This window comes from Chaetodon auriga, chromosome 17 (genome assembly GCF_051107435.1).
Source record: "Chaetodon auriga isolate fChaAug3 chromosome 17, fChaAug3.hap1, whole genome shotgun sequence".
NCBI lineage: Eukaryota > Metazoa > Chordata > Actinopteri > Chaetodontiformes > Chaetodontidae > Chaetodon > Chaetodon auriga.
Genome location: NC_135090.1, coordinates 14,701,497 through 14,728,578, shown reverse-complemented (window position 1 = coordinate 14,728,578; position 27,082 = coordinate 14,701,497). Strand labels below are relative to the sequence as shown.

The following is a 27,082-nucleotide window of genomic DNA, read 5'->3' as shown; positions in this document are numbered from 1 at the left end:
AACACTGGCTTAACAACTTGTAGAGGTCTTGAAAGACTAGAGCTGTTAAACTTTTTTCCTGGCTCTGTGCACCACTCAATTAAACAAAAATAAGAAGCGATACATACACAGACAGTATGATTTTCATGGTTGTGATTGTCTCAGATCAATAGTCGTTAAAGCTTTACAATGGAAATTCAGCAGGTTTTAAGGACCAGTTGGCCGTCGTGTTTCGGCAACAGCATTTTGTTGCCTTGACAAGCTTGGGTATGAATGCTGCACACAGATCCAGTATTATGCGATGAACATGAAGCTTGATCCTCTTCCCAGTTTTCTGTTGTCCTAATTGTTTTGAAATAAATGTGAGGCCAAAATGAATAAATAAATAAAAAACGCAGATGATCAGCATTGTGACGTTCTGACATCGTTGTCTCACAGGTTCCAGACAGAGCTGGGATATGACTTTCTGGAGATCCACGATGGGCCAAACCTCCTGTCTCCGCTGGTTGGCTCCTTTAATGGTACCCAGGTGCCCCAGTTCCTTTTCAGCAGCAGCAACTTCCTCTATCTGCTGTTCACCACCGATAACAGCCGATCAAATGCTGGCTTCAAAATATTATATGAAAGTAAGTCAGAAACTAAAACAGCACGTCTGTGAATAGATACAAATTTTAGATTATGCAGATCAGCAAAACTAAATATAATAATCTAGTCTTTATCCACATGAATACCATTTAGACATCCAATCCTTTTTGTTTTCAGGCGTTACAGTGGACAGCTACTCCTGCCTGGACCCTGGTATTCCTGTCAATGGTATTCGGTACGGGCAGGATTTCTCCATCGGGTCCACAGTATCGTTTGGTTGTGATTCTGGCTACAGACTCAGCCACGAGGAGCCGCTAGTATGTGAGAAGAACCACTGGTGGAGCCACCCCTTACCCACATGTGACGGTAAATACCTAAAAAATAGCAAGTCGTGTATAAAAATGTCCGGCCCTTTATAGGCAGGCATCACTCTACAGTATACCTGAGCATTGATCAATACATCACCATCCTCGGCTCTGTATCATCTATTGGCAGATGAAAAAAAAAATAATTTTCTACTAGATTGCTTTCTCGACCACCAGCACATTCACATCAACACAACGTTTCATCAACATGTTGATGCAGAGACAATATGCACAGTATGGCTTGTGGGTGCCATACTTACATGACAGAAGGTCAACATGACTGTCCTTCCAGTAACTGCACACTGGCATTCTATTTTCAGTACAAAGAGTTCTGAAAAGTAATTAAAGAAAAAACAATTAACTAGTTGATCCAATTGAAAAATGCATATATATATATATCAGCAGTGCAGCCCGCCTGGGGAGCTGAGCCACATAGAACATGTTGTTCTGCGACAAAACCACTGGTTGAATCTCTCTTTCTCTCTCTCTCTCACGCACACACACACACACACACACACACACACACACACACACACACACACACTTGGATGTACACAGGGGCAATTTGCAGTGAAGGCTGCTGTGGCTGATAGGGGATGATTTGAGGAGAAGATTAGAGATCTGTGGCCATGTACAGTGTGTGTGTGTGTGTGTGTGTGTGTGTGTGCGTGTGTGTGTGTGTGCACGCATGCACGTGTGTGTGCGTGTGTGTGCGGTGCCTTTATCCATGTGCCTCCTGTCACCTCCTCTCCTGTGTGAACCGTGAACACAGGAAGGTTTGAGGTAAGGTTGACGAGAGCCTGTGTTGGTTGTCACCTCCTCTCTCTTCTCTCTCAAATCAAGGAGTGTCGGGGGGGGGGCACAGGAGTAGCTGAGGGGAGGAGAGGATCTGTTCTCTCTCTCTCTCTCTCTCTCTCTCTCTCTCTCTCTCTCATTCCAATCATGGGGGAGCAGGAGACGAGGGGGGAAGGAGAGATGCTGCACTGCTGCATCAGTTTTGTGGCGGCTTGCTTGGTTCGGCTTGTTGGCTCATTCGCTCGTTAACCACATTTGAATTGCACAGTTTTCCGGGATTGGCAGTGGTTTCCTGCGAGGAGACAGTCTGAGCATATGAACATCAAGCACGCTGCCTGGAATTTGCGGGCAGAATGCCATTAGACTGTGTTTACACACCATCTTAACATAGAAATATAGGAACTGTTTGCTGCTGTGGTTGGTTGGAAATGGTCTGCAGTCATGATTGACAACTAGTACATGATGAATTCAAGCATGACAGCTCCAAAGGCAGCCGACTCAGGCCGGGAAAGTGCTGCAGAAATCAAACCCTAACCCTGACTCCAAGCGAGAGGATTCTCTTAGCGATTGTGTGAATTTAAATGAGTCAAACATGGTTCCAATTACTTTATCACGCCTTTTTGACGTCCAGAGATTGATGTTTTAGTGGAATCACTCAACCCAACTTCATTCAAATGGAAGAGAAAATGGATGGAAAGCCTTGCTGACAGATAGAGGTGGAGAAAAAGGCGAGATGGATTTCAAAGAGAGACGGAAAGACAAGGACAGAGAGAGAGAAAGTGGCAGAGATAGAGATGTAATGTAGTGTTTCAAACTTCTCACATAGCTCAGCATTCAACATTAAGAGCTTCCTGGCAGAAAAGTATTAATAATTAATAGAGCTATGAGTGTGTGCGCATGCAAGTTTTTGTGCATGAGTGTGTGTGTATCAGGTCGTGTAAAAACACAATGTGTGTGTGTGGTGTGTGTGTGTGTGCATGGCTGCTTGGATCTGTGTTGTTGGAAATATTCTCATTCCTCAGCCTTGTTTTGAGGGATGCTGATGTTGTAAAAGTCGTAGTGGCTGAGAGTGAAGACACTGATGCTCCGGTGTGGTTTGAGCACACTTTCAGTGTCTGACTTGCCTGCTTGATGCAGCTGTAGCGGAGGTCGTCATTACAGGGGGCAGTCCGGGCTGCAGTTCGCAGAGTTGGTGGTTCTCCGCTCCCAGTGAACTGGTTAATTGTCCTGCCCAAGGAAACGTCAGCAGAACTTTCAGGTTTGACCTTCTCCCAGGTGCTCTGCCACCGTCGCACTTTTGAGGTAATGTTATGCCATTTTATAGGTTTATTGTAAGAGAAAATGACAGGCCGGTCGGCCAACTGTAAGATGAACCAACTGGAGCGAGCAGAAATGAAGCACCTTGCAACACATGCGTGCATTAGTATGCATGGAATGAGCAACAGATTTTTCCAAGCTTTACCGAAGACCTGGTCTCAACTCTGAGCATCTCTGTGCGAGCACAGGTCTCTCACTGCATAACAATGTGCACAGCTGAACCATGGGCAGAACTCGCAGGGTCATCCTGAGGCTGTACTGAGAGGTTCAAAATGTTTTAAGTGGTCTCGAAGAAACATTTGCACTGCGTCAATGCGTTGAATATCACTGCATTGAATAGCTTCAAGTCAATTTTTTTTTTTTCAGAAACTAAAGATATTTTATAGTTCTTTCACACCACAGCAGCTATCACATAGCATTAATGTCGAGGAAAACTATCTTAAAGTTATAGCATTGTTTTTCTTCTGACTTTTACTTCATGTCTCAGATTTCTGCCTCAAAACAAGCTGGAGCTCAGAGACTGTACATCCCAGAGCAACAAAATCTTGCGAATAGGTTTCAATTCTCCCACACTCATTGCACAGGGTACAGAGTACACTTATTGTCCAGATGGTCACTTGTTATGTAACAAGCAACTTGCATTTAAGCCAGTAATTCCAATTCCTCCAGTAACTTTGTTTTTAACTACTTTCTTTTCACATTTGGCTCCCAGCATAGACACATATATTTTTGATTGACTTGGAGTTGTTTTATACAGAATCTACCATTGCTATCAATGCTGATTGAGTGCAAACATTCAATATCAGATGAAATAAAACTCCAAATGTGTATGGATAAATACTTCAAGGTTCAGTGCCAGGTGGCATTAAATCCTCCACACTGGACCTTTAATTAGCAGCATGGATCTTGAAGATTGAGCTAATTACGGCTAAGCACAGAAGCAGAACGTTTTGTTCTGCTAGAGAGAGACGCTATCGCTTAGTACATAAAAGTATTTATGCTCCATGTGTTTGCAACTACAGAGTGTACTTACAAGTGGAAGTGCTTTTAGAGGTCCATAAAAAGCTCCTTTGAACCCCGGCTACACAGAGTGGGACCCTAAATGAGCGAGGATGTCACACTTTCAACATACAAGGCGCTGTGGTCGCTGTCGTCACTGAAACCACGTATTGTCACCTACAGCAGATATTAAAGATCCGTCCTCTTTATGCAACACACTCAAGCAAAGTGAGTCAGATCAAAACAAGCATGCATAATTTAAATACCAGCAGATTAAACTGATACGTTCCTCTAAAGAGAAAAATTAACACAGTTTTAGTTCATCTCTTAGCGTTATTATGCTCTGTCTACATATATGAGGGATGACTTGAATCTCCTGTGCAGTTAATCATTGTCAGCCGTTGGATAGCTTCAGGGACATTAAACTATATCAACAGAAAATAATCCATTATTTATAATTCCAGTGTGCGGTGGATTTTACATTATTTATGTCATTATTTTATGTCTGCGCAACAGTGGGAGGAATAAATCAGAACAACACAAATTTTGTAGCTGTCAGAGAATGCAGGCCTTTCCACCCTCGAGTTTAAGAGGAGTTCTCTCTCTCTCTCTGTATCAGTCTCTCTTTACCGCGCTCTCTCCCTCTCTCTCGTAGCGATTGTACTATAGAAGTGGTATTAAAGGTCCACGAGGGAAGCGTTATCTCTTTTAACAATCAACCATCTGATGCTAACCTTCTCTCTGCCTCTGTCCCCTGTCTCTGCGCATCCCTCTGCCCCTCTCCCTCGCACTCTGTCTCTCTCAATCTATCCAGCTCTATGTGGCGGGGATGTTAGAGGTCCCTGGGGAACCATCCTTAGTCCCGGCTATCCAGACAGCTACCCTTCATCTCTCAACTGTACCTGGACTGTTGAAGTCAGCCACGGGAAAGGTAAGAGACACACACAGATTCACACTCCTTAATAGAGACAGACAGAGTGAGAGACAGTAGCAAGCAGCACACACGAGTGTAGTGCAGCTACTGCTACAGAACAGCCACAAACTTACATTACGGGAAAGTCTGTTGGAAACTAAAGAAAAGTTAGCATGTTTCATGTATCATGATGTTAGCAGTGGCGGAGTTGCATCAGCTGTAATCACAGTGTAAAATGATGCGATTACACTGATGGGCTGAGGATGTCAATGTCTGTCTGTGTGTGTCTTTAACAGGAGTCCAGTTTCAGTTCAATTCTTTTCATCTGGAGGACCAACACGACTACCTCTTGGTTACCGAGAACGGGAGTTTCCTGCAACCGCTGGCTCGCCTGACCGGCAACGAGTTGCCTAGCAACATCAATGCTGGTCTCTATGGCAACTTCAAAGCCCAGCTACGATTCATCTCTGACTTTTCCATTTCATACGAGGGCTTCAACATAACTTTCTCTGGTAATTTACTTGTCTACACTCATATTATGCTATTATACTCCAATTATACTCCAAGGGGCTGTTTAGTTAATTCAAGAGGTTGATTTTTCTGTCATGCTGGAGCAACACAGAGTCAGCCAGGACACTCATGGAGGGGGGGATCCAAGACGTCACAGTAAAATAATAGCTTCCATTTAAAAGAGCAGAGCAGAGCAACATTTCAACCAGAATAAAGGCAATTACAGTCTCCTGAAATGTGTTCTGGTAAATTATCAGTCTGAGCTCTACTTCAGGTAGTAAAGTTACTAAAGAAATGTCGTTAAGTTCATTTATATAGCACCTTATCACAGAGTACTTCAAAGTAATACAACAGACATAAAATCCAAACACTATACAAGTGCAGGAAGCTAAACAAAGAGTCGAGCTGCTTTTTAATGGCCTCCACAGCATCCACAGGTCATAAGGTCTGACAGGCCATAACCACTAAAGCACAGTCTTTTTTCTCTTTAAAACATGAAGTGAGGTGCAACCGACAAAGCCTGATCAGAGAACCTCAGTGGCCTTCTTGGGATATAAGGCTGAAGTGGCTCACTAATGCAGGTGGATGCCTGACCTCGCAGAGCTCGAAAGTGATCAAAAGGATCTTGCGATGGATGATCCAACACATCACTAACGAGACACATTTTCTGGCCTTTCCCATATGGACAAGTCTGAGTGGAGCACAATAATCAGTTTTAGAGGGATTAAACGCTCTGAGATTATTTAATGAAATTGTATATAATTTAATCTACATAATTGTGGTGCAATGTATCTTTAAAGAGTAATTGAACACAGTCTTACTTCAGCTTCCAATTTGTGGCAACAAGGTGCTTTTTTCACAACCTAGCATAGACTAGACCAGGTATGCAGAAACGTCACTGCTGTGACAGGGATTGAAAACAGAAAATTCTGTAGATGTCAATGCAGTTTGACATCTCTGTGTTTGCCTTCCTTTCATACTAAACTATCTAATCTAAACATATATTTGATCAAATCACCAGGTAGGCTAGCGACTGAGCCTTTCCAGGGTGCCCCTTTCATACCCAATCATGATACTATCACCTGTTACCAATGAACCTGTTTACCTGTGGAATGTTCCAGAAGGTGTTTTTGGAGCGTTCCACTACTTTCCAAGTCTTTAGTTGCTCCTGTCCCAACTTGTTTGAAACATGTTGCTGCATCAAATTCAGAATGAGCATATACAGTATTTACAGGAATCAATGATGCTGATGAGGTAAAGCATTAAATATATCTAATTTGTACTGTTTTGAATTGAGTATATGTCAAAAAAGGATTAACAAATTAGCACATTCGTACAGCACCCCAACCTTTTTGGAATCCACGTTGTAGTGGGAGTAATTCTTCAAAGCTACAAGTGATCTCCACAAAGCAAAGTATATACATTTAAAAAAAAAAGGGGGATCCAAAACAGACCCTTGGGGAACGCCACGAGTCAGACTCACAGGGGTCTGCAAGTGTGACCCCATAGATACCCACCCGCTGCCTACATAAGCCAGCTTATGCATCAGTCAGCACACAGTGATCAACACTCTCAAAAGCTGCACTGACATCCAGCAAAACCAAGCTCCTGCGTCGCTGTGTATCAGGATGTCACTGGAGATTTTGACAAGGGCTGTTTCAGTGGAATGCAACTGACAGCAGCTATGACTGAAAATTGTCAAGAATACGATGCGCACCCAAGCTTCCTGGCAACCAGTTTTTCTGCAACTTTAGATTTAAACAGCAGCTCAGAAATAGGCTTGTAGTTTGTGTTATCAGTGCTGCTTTGCAGGGAGTCCAGGGTACATTTTATTGACTTCACAGACATTTGCCGTGTGCCATCTTGTGCCACATGTGAACAGTTTCACATATGCCTAAATGACACAGCCCCCCATCACAAAACTGCTGCCTTTCTGGGCGAATGTTTGCCTGTCAGTCTCCCTCTAAATGGAGATATTTCCCTGCTGGCCTCAAAGACTACCCATAAAACCTTGGGAATAGCTCATGAAAAAAAAGCTTATGAGAAGAGAGAGGTTATACAACATTAAACTGAATGTAACCCACCATTAAACAACACAAGAAGAAGGAAATAAGATGGAGATTAACTCCTCACCGCCTCAACAGTGGCCTTCTGAGAATATCTAAAAATCGCACTTGCTCTCCCGCTCCATCGTCGTGTCCACCACCCTCATCCTAAATAATGAAAGGGTTAAGAGTCCAGTCCAAGGCTGCATCTGCATTTCATAAAAGAAAACCCTCTGCCTGACTGCCCTTTCAACACTCTCTCATTGACTCTAAATAAGGGAGCACATGAATCCGAGTCCAGGACGTTTTACTGCTTCCCAGATGGCATAAACTGATACTCGGAATGTAACACGTGGGAGATGTCACCAGAGATGTGTCTTGCCAATCTCAACATGCTCAGCAGTCTGTGTCATCCCACAGCACACTGTGACATACACATCACAGTCTTAGCCCGCTGAAGATAAATCTCCTGCTGTAGCATGCAAAACACGAAATCCGCGAGTGCATTTTAGGACACGGCGGCGTCAGCTCAGACTCACGACTTCTGGACTAATTATCACAGCTGTACATGAGACGGATCAGGGCCGGGAGGTGTTTGCATGTTTTCCGTTAGCATTTAATTTGGTTATGTTGGAGGTTCTGTTTTATATAATAGGATGGATTTTCCTGGACTTTGAGAGTGATAGGTATTGATTTGTTGCTGTAACACCATTAGTAGAGGACACTCTAATCTTATCACCTCTCACTTCCTGTTATTACACTTATACAACACTCAGTTCTGCTGAGTGTCAGAAAATCTCTTATTAGTACACATTTGAATATATATTTTTGTTCACGGATATTGTTCATCTCTAGGTTTTTAGCCACACAAAGGGCGGATTTCAGAGCATGACCCATTGCAGTGTGTTTTTGGTGTTTATTCACGGATGTGCTTCGTATTCAGTTGCATTGTATTTTCTGCAGAATATACTTTGGAGCCATGTGAGGACCCTGGGATGCCTCGCTTCGGCAGGAGAAACGGCTACAGTTTTGGCGTCGGAGACACTTTGTCTTTTTCCTGCAATATGGGATATCGCCTAGAGGGGGCGCCAGAGTTGATCTGTCTGGGAGGAGGGCGGAGAATGTGGAGCTCTCCGCTACCGAGATGTGTCGGTACGTGGTAATGTTTCTCCTGATTTTATGTATTATTATCTAAAATCCTGCCCTGTTTTGCTGTTAAACAAGACATTGGATATTGAGAAGTCAGATTTTTTTGTCGGCCACCACTCTACATTGCCAAGTGTTTGCAGCATTTACCGTATGTAAGGTGCACATGTTCAAAGCAATACAAAGCCATGTTTGTGTGTAATCTTGCAAAAATATTTAGTTAGAGAATACTGAAACTCACAAGAGAATAGTTAGTTTGTCTTCCATTGTTATCATTACAGTGAAGAAACTGTATTTTGCCTTCTCAATTACCTCCTGTTTCACAAACAAAGACAAATATGATTTGAAATGCGTTTTGAACGCTGGCCTGCAGCAAACAGAAAAACAAGTTCGGCTTCTGTGCCTGTGTCGAGGTTCTTTGCCGTCACAGAAGCATTTGCCCACATTGTGATATTCAGAAAGGAGGAAGTTCTGAAGGCTTATTCCTTTACAAACCTGGGCACCTTCAATTCATAATCCAGCACACACACATACACACACACAAGGCCAAACTGGTTTGTTTGTCCTGTATAGAGCACGACACAAAGGTAAAGGATGTGAAACAGTTTTTTTCAGATAATGTACAGCTGTCTTTCGTTTTTAAAACTCTTTTTTAAGCTGTGTACCAAAACTTGCAAGTAATACAGCGAACAAAACAGATTCTGAACTGAATAGGACTTCTGCAGAAACACATTTATACAAGCCACATTTCACTTACTGGAAGAACAATAAATGTCGGCGATATTTCCAGGAGACGAGTCACCGGTGGGCAGAGAGTTTGGGCCTGTTCATAATCCTGCATGACACCTTATAATTATGAAATTCACTGTCAAGGACAAGCATAAATATGACTCTGATTTTTTTTTTTATTTAACACTTTAACATTTTGGATTCATCATGTTCTTGCTCAAGTTGAAACAGAATACAGTATTTAAAGAAATAACACCTGGAGGGCACATACAGAGTAAATATACTGTATATGATATGAGCTGTATGAATAAAGAGCTTTAGGACAAGAACATTCAAAAGGTGTGTTGGTGGTTTTGGCCAGGGTTAATCTAAAATATTTCTATCTTGAGTGGGAAATGTATTTACTCTGAAAAGAGGATCAGATGCTCAGATGCGGCAGAACATGGTCTATTGTTGCGGTGCAGTGTACAGTCGGGTGTGCAGTTGGTTCATGGGCCGCACTGAGCTCTAATTTATAATGATGCAACTCAAGGAGACTGTCATCTACAGTGGAGGCTCAGACGCAGCAAACAAAAACATGCATTAGTCTGCAATATGAACTATTCGCCCGAGGACCTAAGTGCAGTCGAGACTTCTCCATTAGAGATTTACCTTTTAAAATCTGTGTACATCCTGTGTCATGTCACTAATTAATGTACAGGAGCAGGAGCTCAATGGAAAATATGTGAAATATTAGAGTTCAATGTTTTGTTAACATGTGCTGAAGATATTTTAAAGATGGACTGACACACATACACACACACACACACACACACACACACACACACACACACACACACACACACACATACATACACTCCAAATAACCCTAATGACAAAGGAGAGAGAGAAAATGGTGTGTGACATTCATGGGTGTGAATCTCTGCCTGTGTTTGTGTTTCTGCATTGGGTCTGATAGCAGCACTCCAGTCATTATCCTCGGCCAAGACATCAGCCTCACAATGGCTCCCTGGGCACCGCAGAACGGCTTACCGACTGTCACTCTACAGTTTAGAATAAGTCCAATTCAGAACATGAATTTACACACGAGGATCGATACCATGTGCTCATAACTGCAGCTTCTTTGTACGCAAGAAATGTGTAAAATGAGATGTGATTCGAGTGTAGATGTAGAATCAATACAGGGTGATAATAAAAGCCAAACAGACGGCAGTGAAAGTTGCTCCACTCCACAGGATTGTGAGAAGCACGGGACTACAGAAAGACACACATTAACCAGCCACATATATGTCGATATCCAGCAACTTCTTAATTTTAGATCGCTGGTGAGAACATTTTACACCGCAGTCTTATTTTCAGCCTTGCATCATGGATGCAGGGCCAGTGTTTACGTCTTTGGCTCTCTGTCATTAACGTGCAAAGACTAATAATGCAAAGAGGTGGGCGTGGTGTTGCACGCCGGTGTTCTTTTGTGTGGTGCGGTTTGCTGGAATTAATTCCTGTGCATTGTGTTGATGAGGTGCAAATCATGTAGTGGAGAGAAGAGGAAAGGAATGGTTGGAACATGACAATGTGCTCTTTTCTCATCTGCATGTGTCTGAGATGTAAACTTGTACTTCTTTGGTTGCTTTAGTGGAGTAAAGCATTGCTTTGGTGGCCCGTGTTTGTAGTTTCCGAGTCAAACATACTGTTTTCATGTAGTGCTGTTTTCTGGACATTATCTTCTATTTAGCAGTTTTGCTCAGGGAAAGACGACAGAAGCAGGAGGGAGAGGGGGATAAGAGGAAACTCAGGAGAAGCAGAAGATGAAGGTTGATTGAAGCAGAGGAGGGTAAAGTAGGCACTATTCATAGAGAGGGAGACAGAGAGAAAAAGCAAGAGCGAGGGAGTTAAAGAGGAAAGAGGGAGAGGGTGGAGAGGTAATTTTCTAAATGGAAACTGTAGCAGCGTGATTTATTGACGATATGACAGCTGTAATATGACTATTACACCAGTAGAGACACAGCGAGAGGATGATAATAAGAGAGGAAAGGGACACGGATTCTGTAGATGGAGGGCACATGTGAGAAGTGCCGAGAGCAGGTATTTTTAGGTAAATTAGTGTCTGAATTTTACTACCTGCCCGTTCTCCTCAATGGCAGTGGATGGCTTACTCTGCACCTGTTCAAAACAGTTATTAAATTGTGCACACACACATACACACAAGCGCACATTAGAGCTATTCGTGGATTTATCGGGGAAAAATGAATCATCTTCTCTGAGGTGGAGAAATCTCTGCACACGTTTACGCTGAGCAGGTTTAAGAAGGGAAAATCAACTGTCCAATGAAAGTTTTACTTTATTATGTTTTCCCATATGCTCTCACATCACAGTAAAACTCTCAAGACTCTTTAAAAAAAACCCCTGTTTTTCTTTCTGGGTTTGCCATCAGCGGAGTGCGGATCTTCAGTTATAAACAATGAAGGCATCCTTCTCTCACCAAACTATCCGATGAACTACGACAACAACCACGAGTGCATCTACAGCATCCAGGTAACAAACCTGTCCACCCTGACTGAGCGCGTTATTCTCTGTGGAGTTTAAAAATCATAGCAGATGTTAGTAGCTGTCCTCAAAAATGTGTGAGTACATATTGTTCCCTTTATTGGTCAATAAATCTAATATGGATTTGGTGTTTACTCTAGGTGCAGGCTGGGAAAGGCATCAACATCTCTGCTAGAACCTTTCATCTCGCCCAAGGGGACATACTCAAGGTAGACACACATTCGGTGATTCCTCTGTCATTCTTCCTGACTTCCTCTCACATCAGTCTCTAAAACTGAACAGTGATGATAAGACAAAAGATTCCACTCACACCTTTGAAAGCTAAACTTGGCCGTCACTGGTCGGTTTCCGTGTTGTGTCTGCATCTCATTGCGTTGTTGTTGCTGTTGCAGATTTATGACGGTAAAGACAACACAGCCCATGTTCTCGGAGCGTTCACGGGATCGTCTATGCTGGGCCTGACGCTGATCTCCACGTCAAACCATCTCTGGCTGGAATTTTACAGCGATGAAGAAAGTACGGGGGAAGGATTCAAACTGGTCTACTCGAGTAAGCGGACACAGCAGTATGAGCCCAACCCAACCTAAAACCTGAATGTGTGGTTGAGTTCTGTTCTGAGAAAGAATACACTGTAAAAGAAACAGCTTTACCCTCATATATAATTCTCATTTTAGAACCTCTGTGTCAAACTGGTATGAAAAGCATAGCTTGCATGCACACAGGATTAGCATGCAGTTTATACAAGCAAGCTGTTGTGGACAAGAAAGTAAGTATACACTACAAGTTAGTTTTAACACACGCTGGGATTGGTTAAATGGACTGTTCAGGTAATACGAGGTATTCTCAGATCCATAACTTATACCAACTGGGACTTGCTACAAGTGTACTTTACATGAGTATTATTAACATGCTGTTAAAGTGGACAGCCCAAGAGAATAAAGCTAATCAGTATGGGAGTTCATCATCAGTTCAGCAATTAAATGCCACATGACAGCTGCACTAATTACTGGGAAATACAAGTTTTAGTTGCTGAATTGAATTCTAAATGGTTCTCATTTGTGAAACCATCACAGAACTGAGATGATCACAAGAAGCTTGTCACGTTTGATTAACAAAGCTTTCAGAGAGCCCTGATTCCCGCGTAGGATCCAGCTATTAAAGGTGCGTTCTGATGTTCATCAAAGCACACCCACATTTGGCCGTGCCCTCTCGGATGCAGAGTTGAAATTAGAAAATCTAATTGTTTAAATGGAGTCATGGAGGAGGATTTGCAATCCGCTTCAAATTGTATTGTCTCTGCTGTATGAGTAGAGCGGAGCATTACTTACTCCTCTGCACCTCAGCTTCCTCATGCTAATGCACATAGAAATTAGTTTGCCACACAAATGCAAAGCATCGCTTTCGAGAGCACTGAGCAGCACTTTTTGTTTGTAGTGATGAAAAACTAATATATGCCTCTAGTGTGATATAAGAGTTGGAATTCAATAAAACGCAGAGGTGTGATTCAGTGAATAATGCATGATGGTTTATTTTCTTATGTACATGTCTGACATACAGAGAACAATTTCAGGTGGGCAACCACTCACGCTCGATGTCAGGACGATGGCAGATGTGTTCAAATTGCCAAATGGTAAAAGTACAGCTTTGCAAATAGCCATTTCTTAGGATTTAGACATGCACCGACTGCAGTCTTCCAGAAGATAACTCAAATCCTGGCGTACCTCGTCTTCCAGGTAATACCGTAGATCAAATCCTGGTTAAGGTCTTATAAGGATAAGCTATTTATATACCTCTTCATATCCCGCTCTGCAAAATTGTGCGCATGAATAAACTGAATATTCTGAATATTACCATGGAAACTGAGCTTAGATAGACTGTGAAAAACAACATTAAATTGGATAAGGTGTATACATGCTCCAGTATCTCTCCTAATATTGGTATGTCTCATATATCTTTTTTTTTTTATTGTTATTATTAAATCGGGATGAGAGCTTAACAGGATGTGTGATCTCAGCAAGCTCATAAACAGAATACTTAAGTATGCCAGATATTGAGGGAACATTGCTGTGCATCTAAACAACACTAATTCTGTTTTCTCCAGTGGGTGTTAGATGTCCCTCAGCGAGTGTTTTAAAAAGACACACTGTTAATATCCCCCTCCGTCTTCTCCTCTCTCCAGGTTTTGAGCTGTCTCACTGTGAGGACCCAGGCGTCCCTCAGTTCGGCTTCAAGGTCAACGACCAAGGCCATTTCTCCGGGAGCAGCATCACATACAGATGTGAGCCTGGATACACTCTGCACGGGGCTTCCACTCTGAAGTGCATGACAGGCGAAAGGAGAGCCTGGGATAACCCTCTGCCTTCTTGTATCGGTATGTCTCTCACGCCGTGAAGCCCTTCGCACTTTGAGAAGAGGTCAGACACACGAAGGCACATACGCACAAAATGATGGATTGAACCTTGAACTTTGCTCTGTAATAAGCTTGAGAGGAAAAGGCGAGGAGGGTTCATTGTTGCTGTGGCTTTCACTGGTATTACTCAATTTCGCGCTCTGGGAAATGCATCATTTATAGCACTTGATTAATGTATTTGTCGCTGCTCAGCTACACAAGACCTGTCAGAGGTATAAACAGAGCTTTTTTTTTAATTTACAAAAGGCAAAAATCAAGAGCAGGATGTATCGGTGAGTAAATATCAGCATAGTTTGTCACTTTTGGGTGTTTTTTCCTAATAAAAGTGGTTTTGACATCAAGCTGGAATATCAACTTTGCCCAGAACATACTTGGTGAACACACAGCTTCTAATAAGCAGCGCCTGTTCCATGTCTTCCTCTGCAGTCCGACGCAGAGTCACTTGCTGTTTTATGCAAAGTCTCTGCTCAAAGGATATTCATTCAATAATCTGAAAGGAAAGCAGGTGGAGGCCAATTTCCTGTGGAGCAGCCTTCTTGATTTCCTCATGAGATCACACACTGCGGTAGTTTTAAAGTCTCAATGAAAAGCCTATTTATTCAGGACAGTTTACCACCTGGACTCCCTCTGCCCAATTGATCCATTTCCTTTCCTGCTGTGGCTGATTTGCTCTCTGTTCCTGGAGACCGCCCTCTTGATCCCACCAATGCTCTATCTCTACTCAAACATGCCCACACACACACACACACACACACACACACACATTCAAACACACATGGATCCAAACTCCTTTTCTTATGTGTTTCTCTCTGCTTGTGTTTTACCTTTATTGATGTCATTCTTACTCTATAAAGGGCCCAATGACAAGCCTGTTTGATAGAATTGTTTCATAAACACTTTTTAATTTCATTTTCCTTTGTTTTTGCTGCAGCCCGCTCCGTGTAATCACTGTAAAACCTACTGGGAAGCAACTTGACATATTTCCAAATGTTCCATTATAATATCATTTCCTGTTTAATTCAGTTTTCAGGGCTTCAATCTAACGGGAAAATAAAAACCACAGCTCTGAATATTGATGTCAACAAGTCAATAACAGTCTTTTACTGGCTATGCAACATCAGGCCTCCAGAACACACACACACACACACACACACACACACACACACACACACACACACACACACACACATTCATCAGCATTTTGGTGTATAGTGCCTAAAATGCTTGCATCTGAATAGTATTTAAAGATTATTTGGACACATTTCCAGTCTTTCCTAGTAGGTATTTGGTTGAATGATTACATTCTCTAATTAAACCCAAAACAAATGTGAAAGCCTACACAGAATGACACACAAAATGGCTGCTGCAGCTGTGCCCCAGATGGGAGCTATAAGCATAACAGCAAGCCTGATGTCCTTTCTTCCATCGCCGCCTTCCTGTGAACTTTCTGATTTTGGATTCAGCTTAATAAGTCTCTCTCTTCTCACTATCAATAATGAAAGACTCATAAAACCACTGGCTGATATGCTCTGACTTTATATTTTAGCAGTGACACGCCATGACCTCAGCTAACCTCCAGTCTTAATATTATATTGCTTCTTATTATTACTGTTTCCTTCTTTACCCCCCTTTGGTTCTCTCCTTTTTTCTCTCTCTTTTCCCGCTTCCTCTCCCTTTTTTTCCTCCGTCCCAACTCTTGATATTGCTCCTGTTACTCGAGATAATATATTCCAGTGACGAAGGGAGGGCAGCCTCAAGGAGGAGGAACATGGGGAGGGAGGGGAAGCAGAGAGGAGATGAAGATTGTGGAAATATATAACCGATAGAGACAAAGAGAGAGGGGGAATTATTTTCTGTTATATAATTTGTGGAGGTTTTCTTTAGGGATGAATGCAAGATCAGCACTTTGTCTCTTCTTCCTCTCCTTCTCTTCCTCTGCGTGAGAAATACAGAGAGAGAGAGTTAGCTTCTTTCTTAATCCATTTGCTCTGTGGTGATGGTTTAATCACTGCTCAGTGGCTACTGAGGTGCACCTAGTGGATCTGATTGCCTTAATAAACAATTGCCACGGACAGATAACTGGTCATACATCACGCACACATTTAAATACACACATACACACTCATCAATTGGCCATTTGTTTGCCTGGGTTGATGGTGTTTGTAACACCACAGCTGTGCTAATCAGACAGATAGAGATGTGGGACGTTCGTGCGGGTTCTGTGTGTCTTTAATGCCTCTGGCCTGTGTGTGTGTGTGTGTGATTCCCACAGCGGAGTGTGGTGGTCGCTTTAAAGGCGAGTCTTCAGGGAGGATTCTTTCCCCCGGATACCCGTTCCCTTACGACAATAATCTCCGCTGCACCTGGACCATTGAGGTGGACTCAGGGAACATTGTGAGGTAACGTGAGCCTCCCCAGTAGTAAAGTGAGAATACCAGTGTCGTTAATTTTAGTGCCTACTTCAGTGTTTTCCAGTCAAAAATAATTTCCTCTGAATGTTAATAGATTATCTGGATCTGTGATTATGTATGATAAGGCTTAAAATTGTGGCTCAGTTGAGCTACTGTACTGATCCCCTTTTCATATGATGAGCATATTGTAAACAGAGATGCTTGTACAGGCACTAGTCACTAATTCTAACTGATTAAACCAACGAGGGATCGGCAGTTGTTATGAAAGTTTGTCTGTACCTGTGAGAACTGTTAGAGTACAATAACAAAAATGTAAAATGACTCTTTATGATAATAAATTTTTCACCCTCCATAAAGATTCTTTAATATTCTTTTGTCTATTCTTGAGTTCTGACAGTTTCATGAAGAGATAATGTTTGTTTAAACTGTCGATAATATTTTTATTTTTCATGCGACTTCCAGTCTTCAGTTCCTGTCATTTGACACGGAGGCCAGCCACGACATGTTGAAGGTTTGGGACGGACCACCTGAGAATGAAATGTCTTTGGCAGAGCTCAGTGGCTCTCTGCTTCCTGAGGGAATCCACTCCACGCTCAACACTGTCACTGTTCAGTTTGAGACCGATTTTTACATCAGCAAGTCAGGATTCGCCATTCAGTTCTCTAGTAAGCAACAGCCACAACTAATGCACTAATCATTACTAAAATGACAAAAAAAAAACTGAATATCAACATTTCACATAATTGAGAATCCAAAGGTTAATAATTGTTCTACTTGAAAACCTAATTTTACCGGTTAGAAAACAGATATTCCATAATACAAAATAGTAAGCAGTTACTTGAATTACTGCTGATTTTATGCACTTATGAGTAAATGCATTAGCTTAATACTGCAACAAGATATTCATTGTGACACAGATTTTTCTAATCGCCCTCCCCTCTTTCTCCCTCTCTGTCTCTCTCCGTCCAGGCTCGGTGGCTACAGCCTGCAGGGACCCAGGTGTACCAATGAATGGCAGTCGTAGTGGAGATGGCCGTGAGCCGGGGGATTCAGTGTCCTTTCAGTGTGACCCAGGATATGAGCTCCAGGGGGACGACAAAATCACCTGTATACAAGTGGATAATAGATACTACTGGCAGCCCAGTCCGCCTGTCTGCATAGGTGAGAAGTCCAGCATCCATATATTTATAGGGACATGCAATAGATGTACTGCATACACAACTACAGTTGTTTGGGGCTCAGTACCTTGCTCAAGGACACGTCTGTGAATGACCTATAGGAGGGCTGTTTGAAATAGAGAATGTTTGTGACCTGAGCTTGCTACTTAATACATAAAATGTTTCATCTCCCACCTATTTCCATACTGTGTAATTAAAATCATTATTACTGCAATGGTATTTGAAGAGTATATTAGACTGAATGTATACCTTTGCTTTTATTCCCATCATAGCTCCTTGTGGAGGAAACCTAACTGGCTCCAATGGATTCATTCTGTCTCCTAACTACCCGCATCCCTACCCTCACTCAAAGGACTGTGATTGGCTCATTGCCGTCAACTCTGACTACGTCCTGTCACTGGCCTTCATCAGGTAACCTGTTTCAGTGCTTACCAATCAAAATCCAGCCACGACTTTACAATAAAATATTCACGTATGCAGAGCGGGTTTGCTGAGAACAAGTGTGCTTTTTCAGAAATGGTTGTTCAGTGATTGATTAAAAAGAACATATTCTCAGTTGCAGTGGAAATTTCAACCCTTTAAGTTTAAGATGTTCTAACACCACCAAAATCAGAAGGATTTATGCTCTGGTAGGATGAATGTGTGAATGAGTCTTTGGGGCTGGTGAAAGAAAATTCTAACTCAGTGTCAGAAGATAAAGGGCTTCTAAGTGCCAGCTTTCTTTTTGGTTTATTTTGCTTCATACAGTACGTTGGATTTTTTTTGCTATGTGAGGGCTTGAAAACCACTTGGGACAGTGGCAAAAATGCGCTTTTAAACTTCTACCATTCAGTGCTCTGAAAATACTCTTAAAATCTGCTAAGCTGACATCACCCTCAGGAAGTTTGTGCACATGTTTTCTAGTATAAAAAAACAACCAAAAATAACTCCAAAAACGTCAGTGTTGACTGTTTTTCTGTGCTTCTGTTCTACCCATCTGCTTCCCCCTTCCCCTTTTCTCTCTACATGTTTTCTTTATCTATCTTTAGTTTCAATATTGAGCCAAACTACGACTTCCTCTACATCTACGACGGTCCGGATAGCAACAGTCCTCTGATTGGTAGCTTCCAGGACAGCAAACTCCCAGAGCGGATAGAGAGCAGTTCGAACACCATGCATTTAGCATTCCGCAGTGATGGCTCTGTTTCTTACACTGGCTTTCACCTGGAATACAAAGGTAAAATATTCTGCCAATAGTCCTTATATAACTTTTAATCCATATATTCTGTGTAGTGTTAAGTGCCATAACAGCTTCTGAATGACTCAAAGTAAGACTACAAAGAGGCAAAAGACACATATTTTGCATTCTGGGAGAGATTAAAGTTTGTTTGAAAATGTTTAGAGCAGGGGGATTTCTTAACATCACAGGCAAATTTCACTGTGGTATGATAAGTAAACACATCTACGTGTACGATATAATCACTGTGCGAAAGCAGCATCCCATCATTTATTCTGCATTCAGCATCTAATGGTTTATATCTTCAATTAGATGTCACCTGGAAATAGACTCAATACATGTATGTCTTTTTCTGATGAAAAGAGATTAAAAAGTAGACACAAATTCCAGCTGGGAGTGCTTTATAGCCACCTTGTAACTGTCAATTGTTGAAAAATTATTTTTATATACGCTGCTTGATCTAATTGCACCAGGGGCTGTTTTCTGTCTTATCTGTTTTTCAGAAGCTCAGTAACTTGGGAGACTACTCTTTAAGGTTTTCACACTTAATGTGACAATGTTGTCTCCTGAGATGACAGGATGTCTCCAGAATGTTTCGAAATATTTCATTTTCACATTATTATCCTTCTTTTCACACGTTATCCCTAAAGATTCAATACAGATGTATGCAATTAAGTTTCACACACTGATGACAGTGTGCATCATGTTGATTGTAAGATGAAACGGAATGATTGCTTTCAGCATGGAGGGCCCATTGAATTAGTCTTGAAATTGTCAGTCAGAGGGGTGAGCTTGATTCACTTGCACAAAAGAATCAACACCGGCTTCATGTGGACTCAGGAATTAAGTCCTAAGTTGATGCAGGGTGGCCGTTAATCTATTAGGAGAGGGCCAGAGCCATAATTTACAAGGTTCATGTAGCATTCAGATGCCGAGGGATGAAGTTATGATTCTTGCTCCATCTTTGGCAAAGGCAGCTAAGTCAAACAGACTGTTAAAAAGGCCAACGAGATGCCTGCCTCATTTGATTATGGCTAGGGACATAGTTATTATTAATTTAGCTTACTATTTATGTGTGCCTGTCACTTTTTCTCTGCATAATGCTCTCTCTCACTTACTCACTGCTTCTCTTTCTCCCTGTCCAGCCAAGCTGAGAGAATCATGTTTTGACCCAGGTGTGGTTCTGAATGGGACCAGGCTGGGATCTGATTACAAGCTTGGCTCAACTGTCACCTTCTATTGTGAGGCTGGATATGTTTTACAGGTAGGAAAAGATGGATTGATGGATGGGTGGAGGGTTGGTTGCATGGTCAGATGGGTGGTTGAGTGGTTGGATACATGTTTGGTTTGCAGGTCAGATGGGTGGTTTGGTTGATTGCTGTTTCTTGGATAGGTGGGTGGATGGTCAATTGGTTGGTTGGTTGGTTAGTTAGTTGGTCAGATTGGTGGGAGGTCAGTTGGTTGGTTTGTTTGTTGGTTGAATGGATGGGTGGGTGAGTGCTTGACTTATTGGTTGGATGGGTGGGTGGCTGGCCAGTTCACTGGATGGATGGATGGGCATTTGGATGCATTGGGTGGGCAGTTTGTTAGTTGATTGGTTGAATGGTTGGTTGATTGGTTTGTTTGTTGTTTGGATGGTTGGTTGGTTGAATGGAGAGGTGGGTGGATGCTTGGTTGGATGGTTGGTTGGTTGGATTGTGTGGGTGGTTTATTTAGTTGGTTGGTTAAATGGTTTCTTATCGATTTAATGAATGGTTGGATGAATAGATGGATGGATGGTTGGTTGGTTGGTTGGTTAGTTGGATAGATGGATGGTTGAATGGGTGGATGTTTCTTGGGTTGGTTGTTGGTGTTTTTTCTCACAGTTAAAGTTTTGTTTTTTTTATTTTTCTTTAGGGTTACTCCACCCTAACCTGCAGTATGGGAGATGATGGCAGACCTGGGTGGAACAGGGCATTGCCTAGTTGTCAAGGTAGCACACGCTAAAACACAGACCGGAATACAGCATCCCTGCACACATCTTAAACTTAAGTTCAGCAATGTGATATTTTCTGTATGTGTGTCATCATCTGCCTCCCTGTGTATCTTATGTGTGCACATGTGTATGTTGTCCCCAGCTCCATGTGGAAGTCGTTCTACAGGATCCGAAGGGACTGTTTTGTCTCCTAACTTCCCCAGAAACTATACCTCTGGACAGACCTGTGTCTACTCCATATCTGTACCGAGAGAGTTTGGTAAGTTCATTCATAACACGCATGCCGTTGCAGTGAATACCATCAGTTCAAGAATATTTCACAGAATTGCAGAGAGTGTAATGAGTCCAGTGTGCGTGCTAGAGAGAAAACTTAAGTCGACAGTATTAAAGGAATTTATTCTTAACTCTTTAAATTATTTCAAAGTGTATGTGAAGATACAATAGAGTGAAACCTGTGATCCCAATTTTCTTTGGCACATATTCTCCAATTATTCTTTTACTAAGTGGAACTTGTTTGATTTTTTTTATTGGGAGGCCCCCTGAAGGAGCTACTTTTAACCACTAAAAACTAATGCAGATATTACACATGATCAGAAGATGCTCACTGTTCCATTTGTTTGATTCCTGGTCAAAGTTTTTATCATTGAGGTGACATTAGAAGATGAGGCTGTTTTTATCTTGCCTTGTTTGATTGGCAGTCCTTCAGTCAGACATAAGTGACACATCGTAAAGATATTAGTATTGTAAAAACACTGAGCAAGGCTGTTGGGAATATGAAGACATTAGATAAAATGTGACATTCAACACGTCCTCTTCGGTCTCTTAGCCTCTGCCACCATGTCTGTACTGAAAATACTGAGTTAACGTCTTCTTATAGCAAGACCCATAGTTGGTGGTGTGTAACGTAGTGCTGTTAAGCATAACACACTTCTTGTGGGGGATGGAAACCACTCAACCCAAGCTACATAGTGCTATAACAGGCATTCGAGAGAGTCAGAGTACCATGAAAATGATTCTGAAACTATTATTTTGGTAAAATAGTTGTGTAATGTTGCTCTAAGTTGGGGTTGCGTTGTCAAAGTATCAGTATCATTTAATTGTGCAATTGTATTTTTATTTGTGTCTCTAATATGACATCACATATTGACATCTAAATTATTGGTTGACTGATCATTAGAACGACGGCTTTTACAAACAATCAGTAATTGGTGAATATTATGCCCAATTATGCCCTGCGGTGTTATGAATAAATGGCAGCTTTCCCTGAGGCTGTTGATGGTTGCTGTCTCATTATATTTGCGTAGCAGCTTCTGGAGTGTCAGCTCCATGTAGATGTTTTGACTGAGAGGAGCTAACATTGGTTGGCCTACATACCGTATAAGACACACAGGCACACACCCTCCCTGAACCTCCCAAACAGAGTGAGAGACAGAGACTGTTTTGTTTGGTTGCAGTGCCGGAGCTTTACGTCCTGCCCGTATTTGTTAAGCAGCTGTCATTCTCAAAAAAAGAAAAAAGAAAAATATGTCTGTAATTTACAACAATTGAAGGTTACAGGCTCAAGGTTGCAGTTTCAAACCTTTCTGATGATCAAACAAGTTGAAATCACACCACTGGACTGGTTATTAAATAGTTAATGATGATGTTTCGCCATTCATGCAAATGGCTCCTTCAGTTTTAGCACCAGGTGGGGGAAACCCTTGGCACTGGTCCCCGTGGAGATGCCGTACCTCCTGTTGAATGAGGACATGGCTGAGGACACCCACTCAGGCAGCTCATTGGGAGGCATGGCAGCTCCACAGGGATCGATGCCCAGGTTTTCTCCATCTGATGTCAAGAGCTGAAGAAGCCTTTGAAATGAACAGCGAAACATTTCAATCATTTGATAACAAGTCCAGTGGATTGATTCAGACTTTGCCGGGCATGTTACAGCCCGGACGACTGAACAGATCCACCAGCTGTACGTGACTGCAGTGCAGAGGGGTTTCAGTCCCAACAGGCCACGTGGTGAACACATTTTGGGTTAACGCTGTCTGGCTTTGTTTGTGTGCTTGTTTCCATGATGTATGCTTATATGTTTTTCTTTGTTATCTCAGTATGAGTGAAAACCTCTGATATCTCAAAGCATGTAAGTTATTCCCTGTGTGCGTTAATGCTTTATGAGTCTCTGTGTGAATGCTGGCATGTGTGTGTCCTCCTGCCTGAAATCTGCGTTCTTTTGAAACAGTGTCAGCTGTGAACTCCTCCACCTGCTCAGCAGTATGTCGATTTTACAGCAAGGAATGATGGAAACATTTATCACCGTGATTTCCTTAAAATCTATGCACGGTGGGAGCTTTTATGCATTTCTGCTGACAGGCAGAATCCTGCCATTCTTTATGAGCGCTCGGCACGCCCTTTTACATCCTCATGTACGACCATGACATGGCTTTTACATGCAAGTATCAGAGGTTAGTTATCTACCTGAGCTAAACTCTTTCATGATGCTTTCATGTTGTATAGCACTTGCCTTGAAGCGAGGATTTACATGAAAGCAGTTATGTATCTTTTCTGAGTCAGTTTTAGCAAAATGTGGATGGTGCTTTCAAAGAACTCCGCAGAGAGAAACAGCCTTGTACAAAGTGACCAGTGACCTTCTTATAGCTGAGTATCCTTGGCAATGTTCGGATTTAATCCTTTACACCTCAGCCTTTGGGACCAACGAGAGAGAGGGAGAGATGATATGTGTGTGTGTAGTCAGGGAGCTGGCTTCATTGAGGCTGAAATAAATGTAATTTATCCTAAAGGACATTTCTTTTTCTATGCGCTGCAGACAAACAAATTCCCCTTTATACAACACCCACAGATTCGCATCTTAAGGCTACTTACGATTGATTTAAAGACGCTGTAATCAACCAAGACAGAGAGAATTGTACTAGTTTGTGCAAATACGGGGTGTCAGGCCTCCAGAGGGCCTTCTAATGCGACCTGCCACTAGAGCTGCACTGTAAAATACATGGTTTAGCAGAGGAATCTCCAGCTGTTATATGGAGGGCCTGGGATCAATCCCTGGCCACTGCAGAAGGGTTTTCACCTTCCATCATACGGAAACAGAGTAAAACATGGGCTTGGGGACATAGGCTTGACAGGTTACCTTGTGTCTGCTTGTAATGCTGTAGAGAAGACAGAAAAGCATCTTGCCCTACTGGCGTATGTTGACAACAGTAAGTCAGTTTTTGCACAGCGCCAACATTTCACACTCGCTGTCAACGCTGAAGCGCCCTGGCCAAGTGATGAGGAGGGTGCAGCTTGGTTGGACTGGGTGCATGATGAAGATGAGGTGGTGTTTTGACTGTTAAGCGTCCTCATGTGTAATTTTGTGCCAGTAGTTGGCTTCAAATAAAAGTTGACACTGCGGCTTAATAAAATTTAAATTAGGTGTTACAGGTTAATTCCATCATTGGAAGGTCGGGCGCAGACGGTGGTGTAGAATAATAATTTGCCACCACTCAAATTTGGTTAACTCATCTCTCTATGTGTCATTCCCTCCCCTTTTTTTTGTCTCCAGTCCTCTTTGGTCAGTTTGTGTTGTTCCAGACGTCTCTCAATGATGTGGTGGAAATCTACGATGGACCCACTCAACAAAACACGCTGCTGTCTTCTCTGTCTGGATCCCACTCTGGTGAGGATGGACGGCTTAATATGTGGATAAATTCATGGATGGGAAGATTAATGGATAAACACGATGTCCTTATCTCTGATCTCGTCTCTCTTTGACTCTGTCTCTAGGTGAGTCTCTCCCTTTGAGTACGGGAAACCAGATCACGATCAAGTTTACCACAGTGGGACCAGAAACTGCCAAAGGATTTCACTTCGTCTACCAAGGTCAGCCAATCACAAGTAGCCAAAGTTTTTATTTTCAAGTTTTAACCAGTAATAGTACTGGTATGCTTTTTCCAAAATTAGTAGAGCCAGAATCCTTAAAATGGCATTTTTCAAAGTTGGTATTCCCATTGAAATGAACATATTTCAATGATTGTGGCCTCTCTTATTTCTGCAGCTGTACCGAGGACCAGCTCCACCCAGTGCAGTTCAGTCCCTGAGCCGCGCTTCGGGAAGCGTCTCGGTAATGACTTTGCAGTGGCCTCCTTGGTGCAGTTCGAGTGCAACCCTGGTTACGTTCTGCACGGCTCCACTGCCATACGGTGTGAGAGCGTACCAGACAACCTGGCACAATGGAATGACACCCTGCCAACATGCATAGGTGAGTATGAATCCAGAAATGAAGCAGAGGACGGACTTTTTTTCCCATTCAGAATGCCTTAACACGATAAGATGCATTATCAGCCACACAATGGACTCTCCACTAGGAAATAAAAACAAATTCAAACTCAAGAAGCATTTGAATGTGACCCTAAACATATCTATGGCCGGGCTGTTGCCCAGGACCGCAGCCTCTTTGCTGTCCTCCTCTGCAGGGGACTGGATAGAACAACCGACTTTCTCTTTTTCTGGTACTTTCAGACAAATTGTTGTTTTAACCTCTGCTTCTCTCTCCTCTCTGCCCTCACTCAGTTCCCTGCGGGGGTGTGTTGACCTCTCGTCGTGGGACCATCCTGTCTCCTGGATACCCAGAGCCCTACGACAACAACCAGAACTGTGTGTGGAAGGTCTCTGTTCCAGAAGGGGCTGGAATACAGGTACTGCTCAGCACACGCTGCTTCCTGGCTGACCTATGTATCATTGGCTTAAAAGCTGAGCAGGCAGGATGTCAAAGAAGATAAGATATTATTAGGAGGATGAATGGATGGATGGTTTGTGAGAGAGGGACCATCCAGAGATAACTAGATAGTATCTAATCGTGAGAGATAATGCCTGATTGCATGTAAGCTAAACCGCTCTCACGGACAAGTAAAGGCAAAGGTGCCTCTGACGCAAAATGGAGTCTGTTACAAATATGTGACACAGCATTTCGTTTCTTTTTACATTTTACAAACATATCACATGTGCATGACTTATTCATGACATGTCCTTGTATGTGATCTGACAGAAGTGAATATTTCTGGTATTAATAGCGCAGAATGAGCTAATGTGTTGACCACCAGATGCAGCCAAACAACAACTGAGGTGCTTTCATTGAAGACACTTAAACGAAAGCTAACAAGAACAAATTCTGTCTTTCGCTTCCTCTTTATCTGTCTCTCCAGATACAAGTTGTGAGTTTCGCCACTGAGCATAACTGGGACTCTTTGGATTTTTACGACGGTGCCGACAACCACGCACCAAGACTGGGCAGCTACTCTGGTAAACAGTTTTTTCAGGATTTGTGAAAGTGTTACTCAAAAAGTTACACATATCGTGACCATTCATGCCAAATTGTGATTTAGCAATGTGATTAAGTGTGAGATAAATTGCACTTACAAAAAAATAAAATAATAGTTGTTTCATTGTATTATAGCATATAGTTATTTTTAACTACAAATGTGGTTCAACTGTGACAATTTGATAGTCGTAGTTCCAAAAATTCATTCTCTCCATAACAAAATAAGGAATAAGAACTGTCTTGTAGCCGAATCACAGCAACTGTAGCTTGACAATTAAATGCATGAAACCAAACAAACGTTACTTGTTGTCATGATGTTTGGTGCATACAAGCTGCTGCCCATGTGGCCCCCCACTAAGAGTGCAGTTAGAGCTAAACTGGTCTCCCAGCAGGAGCTGAGCAACACACCCACTGACACCTGCTTATTTTTCTCCGATTACTTGAAAGACATATGATAATTTTCTTGTGGCGTAGCGAATTGATCCTCTTACACTCTAATACTCCACTAGGAATAGATATTCTTTAAGTATCCTGTGACATGATGTGTTAAACACATTCATTCCCAAACAATTATTCACATTTCTCAATGCTTCCAAAACCTGCTGCACAATGTCACAAGCTATACCTTTAACTTTTAATGGGAAGAAAAGATTCTTTCCAGCC

The 27,082-nt window shown here is 42.3% G+C and overlaps 1 protein-coding gene across 5 annotated transcripts in view; it reads left to right on the top strand.

The window, feature by feature from the left end:
• Positions 1-27,082, top strand: part of LOC143335403 (CUB and sushi domain-containing protein 3-like) — a 318,991-nt gene that overhangs the window by 240,041 nt on the left and 51,868 nt on the right. For all 5 annotated transcript variants that reach the window (XM_076754808.1, XM_076754807.1, XM_076754806.1 and 2 more), the window contains exons 18-39: positions 418-605; positions 742-930; positions 4,855-4,971; positions 5,250-5,465; positions 8,472-8,660; positions 11,815-11,915; positions 12,068-12,136; positions 12,320-12,476; positions 14,107-14,298; positions 16,610-16,736; positions 17,211-17,413; positions 17,718-17,909; positions 18,199-18,337; positions 18,955-19,142; positions 20,288-20,406; positions 21,039-21,114; positions 21,260-21,376; positions 24,665-24,778; positions 24,886-24,981; positions 25,157-25,360; positions 25,672-25,796; positions 26,304-26,400. In XM_076754808.1, the coding sequence (XP_076610923.1) occupies positions 418-605; positions 742-930; positions 4,855-4,971; positions 5,250-5,465; positions 8,472-8,660; positions 11,815-11,915; positions 12,068-12,136; positions 12,320-12,476; positions 14,107-14,298; positions 16,610-16,736; positions 17,211-17,413; positions 17,718-17,909; positions 18,199-18,337; positions 18,955-19,142; positions 20,288-20,406; positions 21,039-21,114; positions 21,260-21,376; positions 24,665-24,778; positions 24,886-24,981; positions 25,157-25,360; positions 25,672-25,796; positions 26,304-26,400 (3,215 nt within the window). The remainder of the gene's footprint in view (positions 1-417; positions 606-741; positions 931-4,854; positions 4,972-5,249; positions 5,466-8,471; positions 8,661-11,814; positions 11,916-12,067; positions 12,137-12,319; positions 12,477-14,106; positions 14,299-16,609; positions 16,737-17,210; positions 17,414-17,717; positions 17,910-18,198; positions 18,338-18,954; positions 19,143-20,287; positions 20,407-21,038; positions 21,115-21,259; positions 21,377-24,664; positions 24,779-24,885; positions 24,982-25,156; positions 25,361-25,671; positions 25,797-26,303; positions 26,401-27,082) is intronic.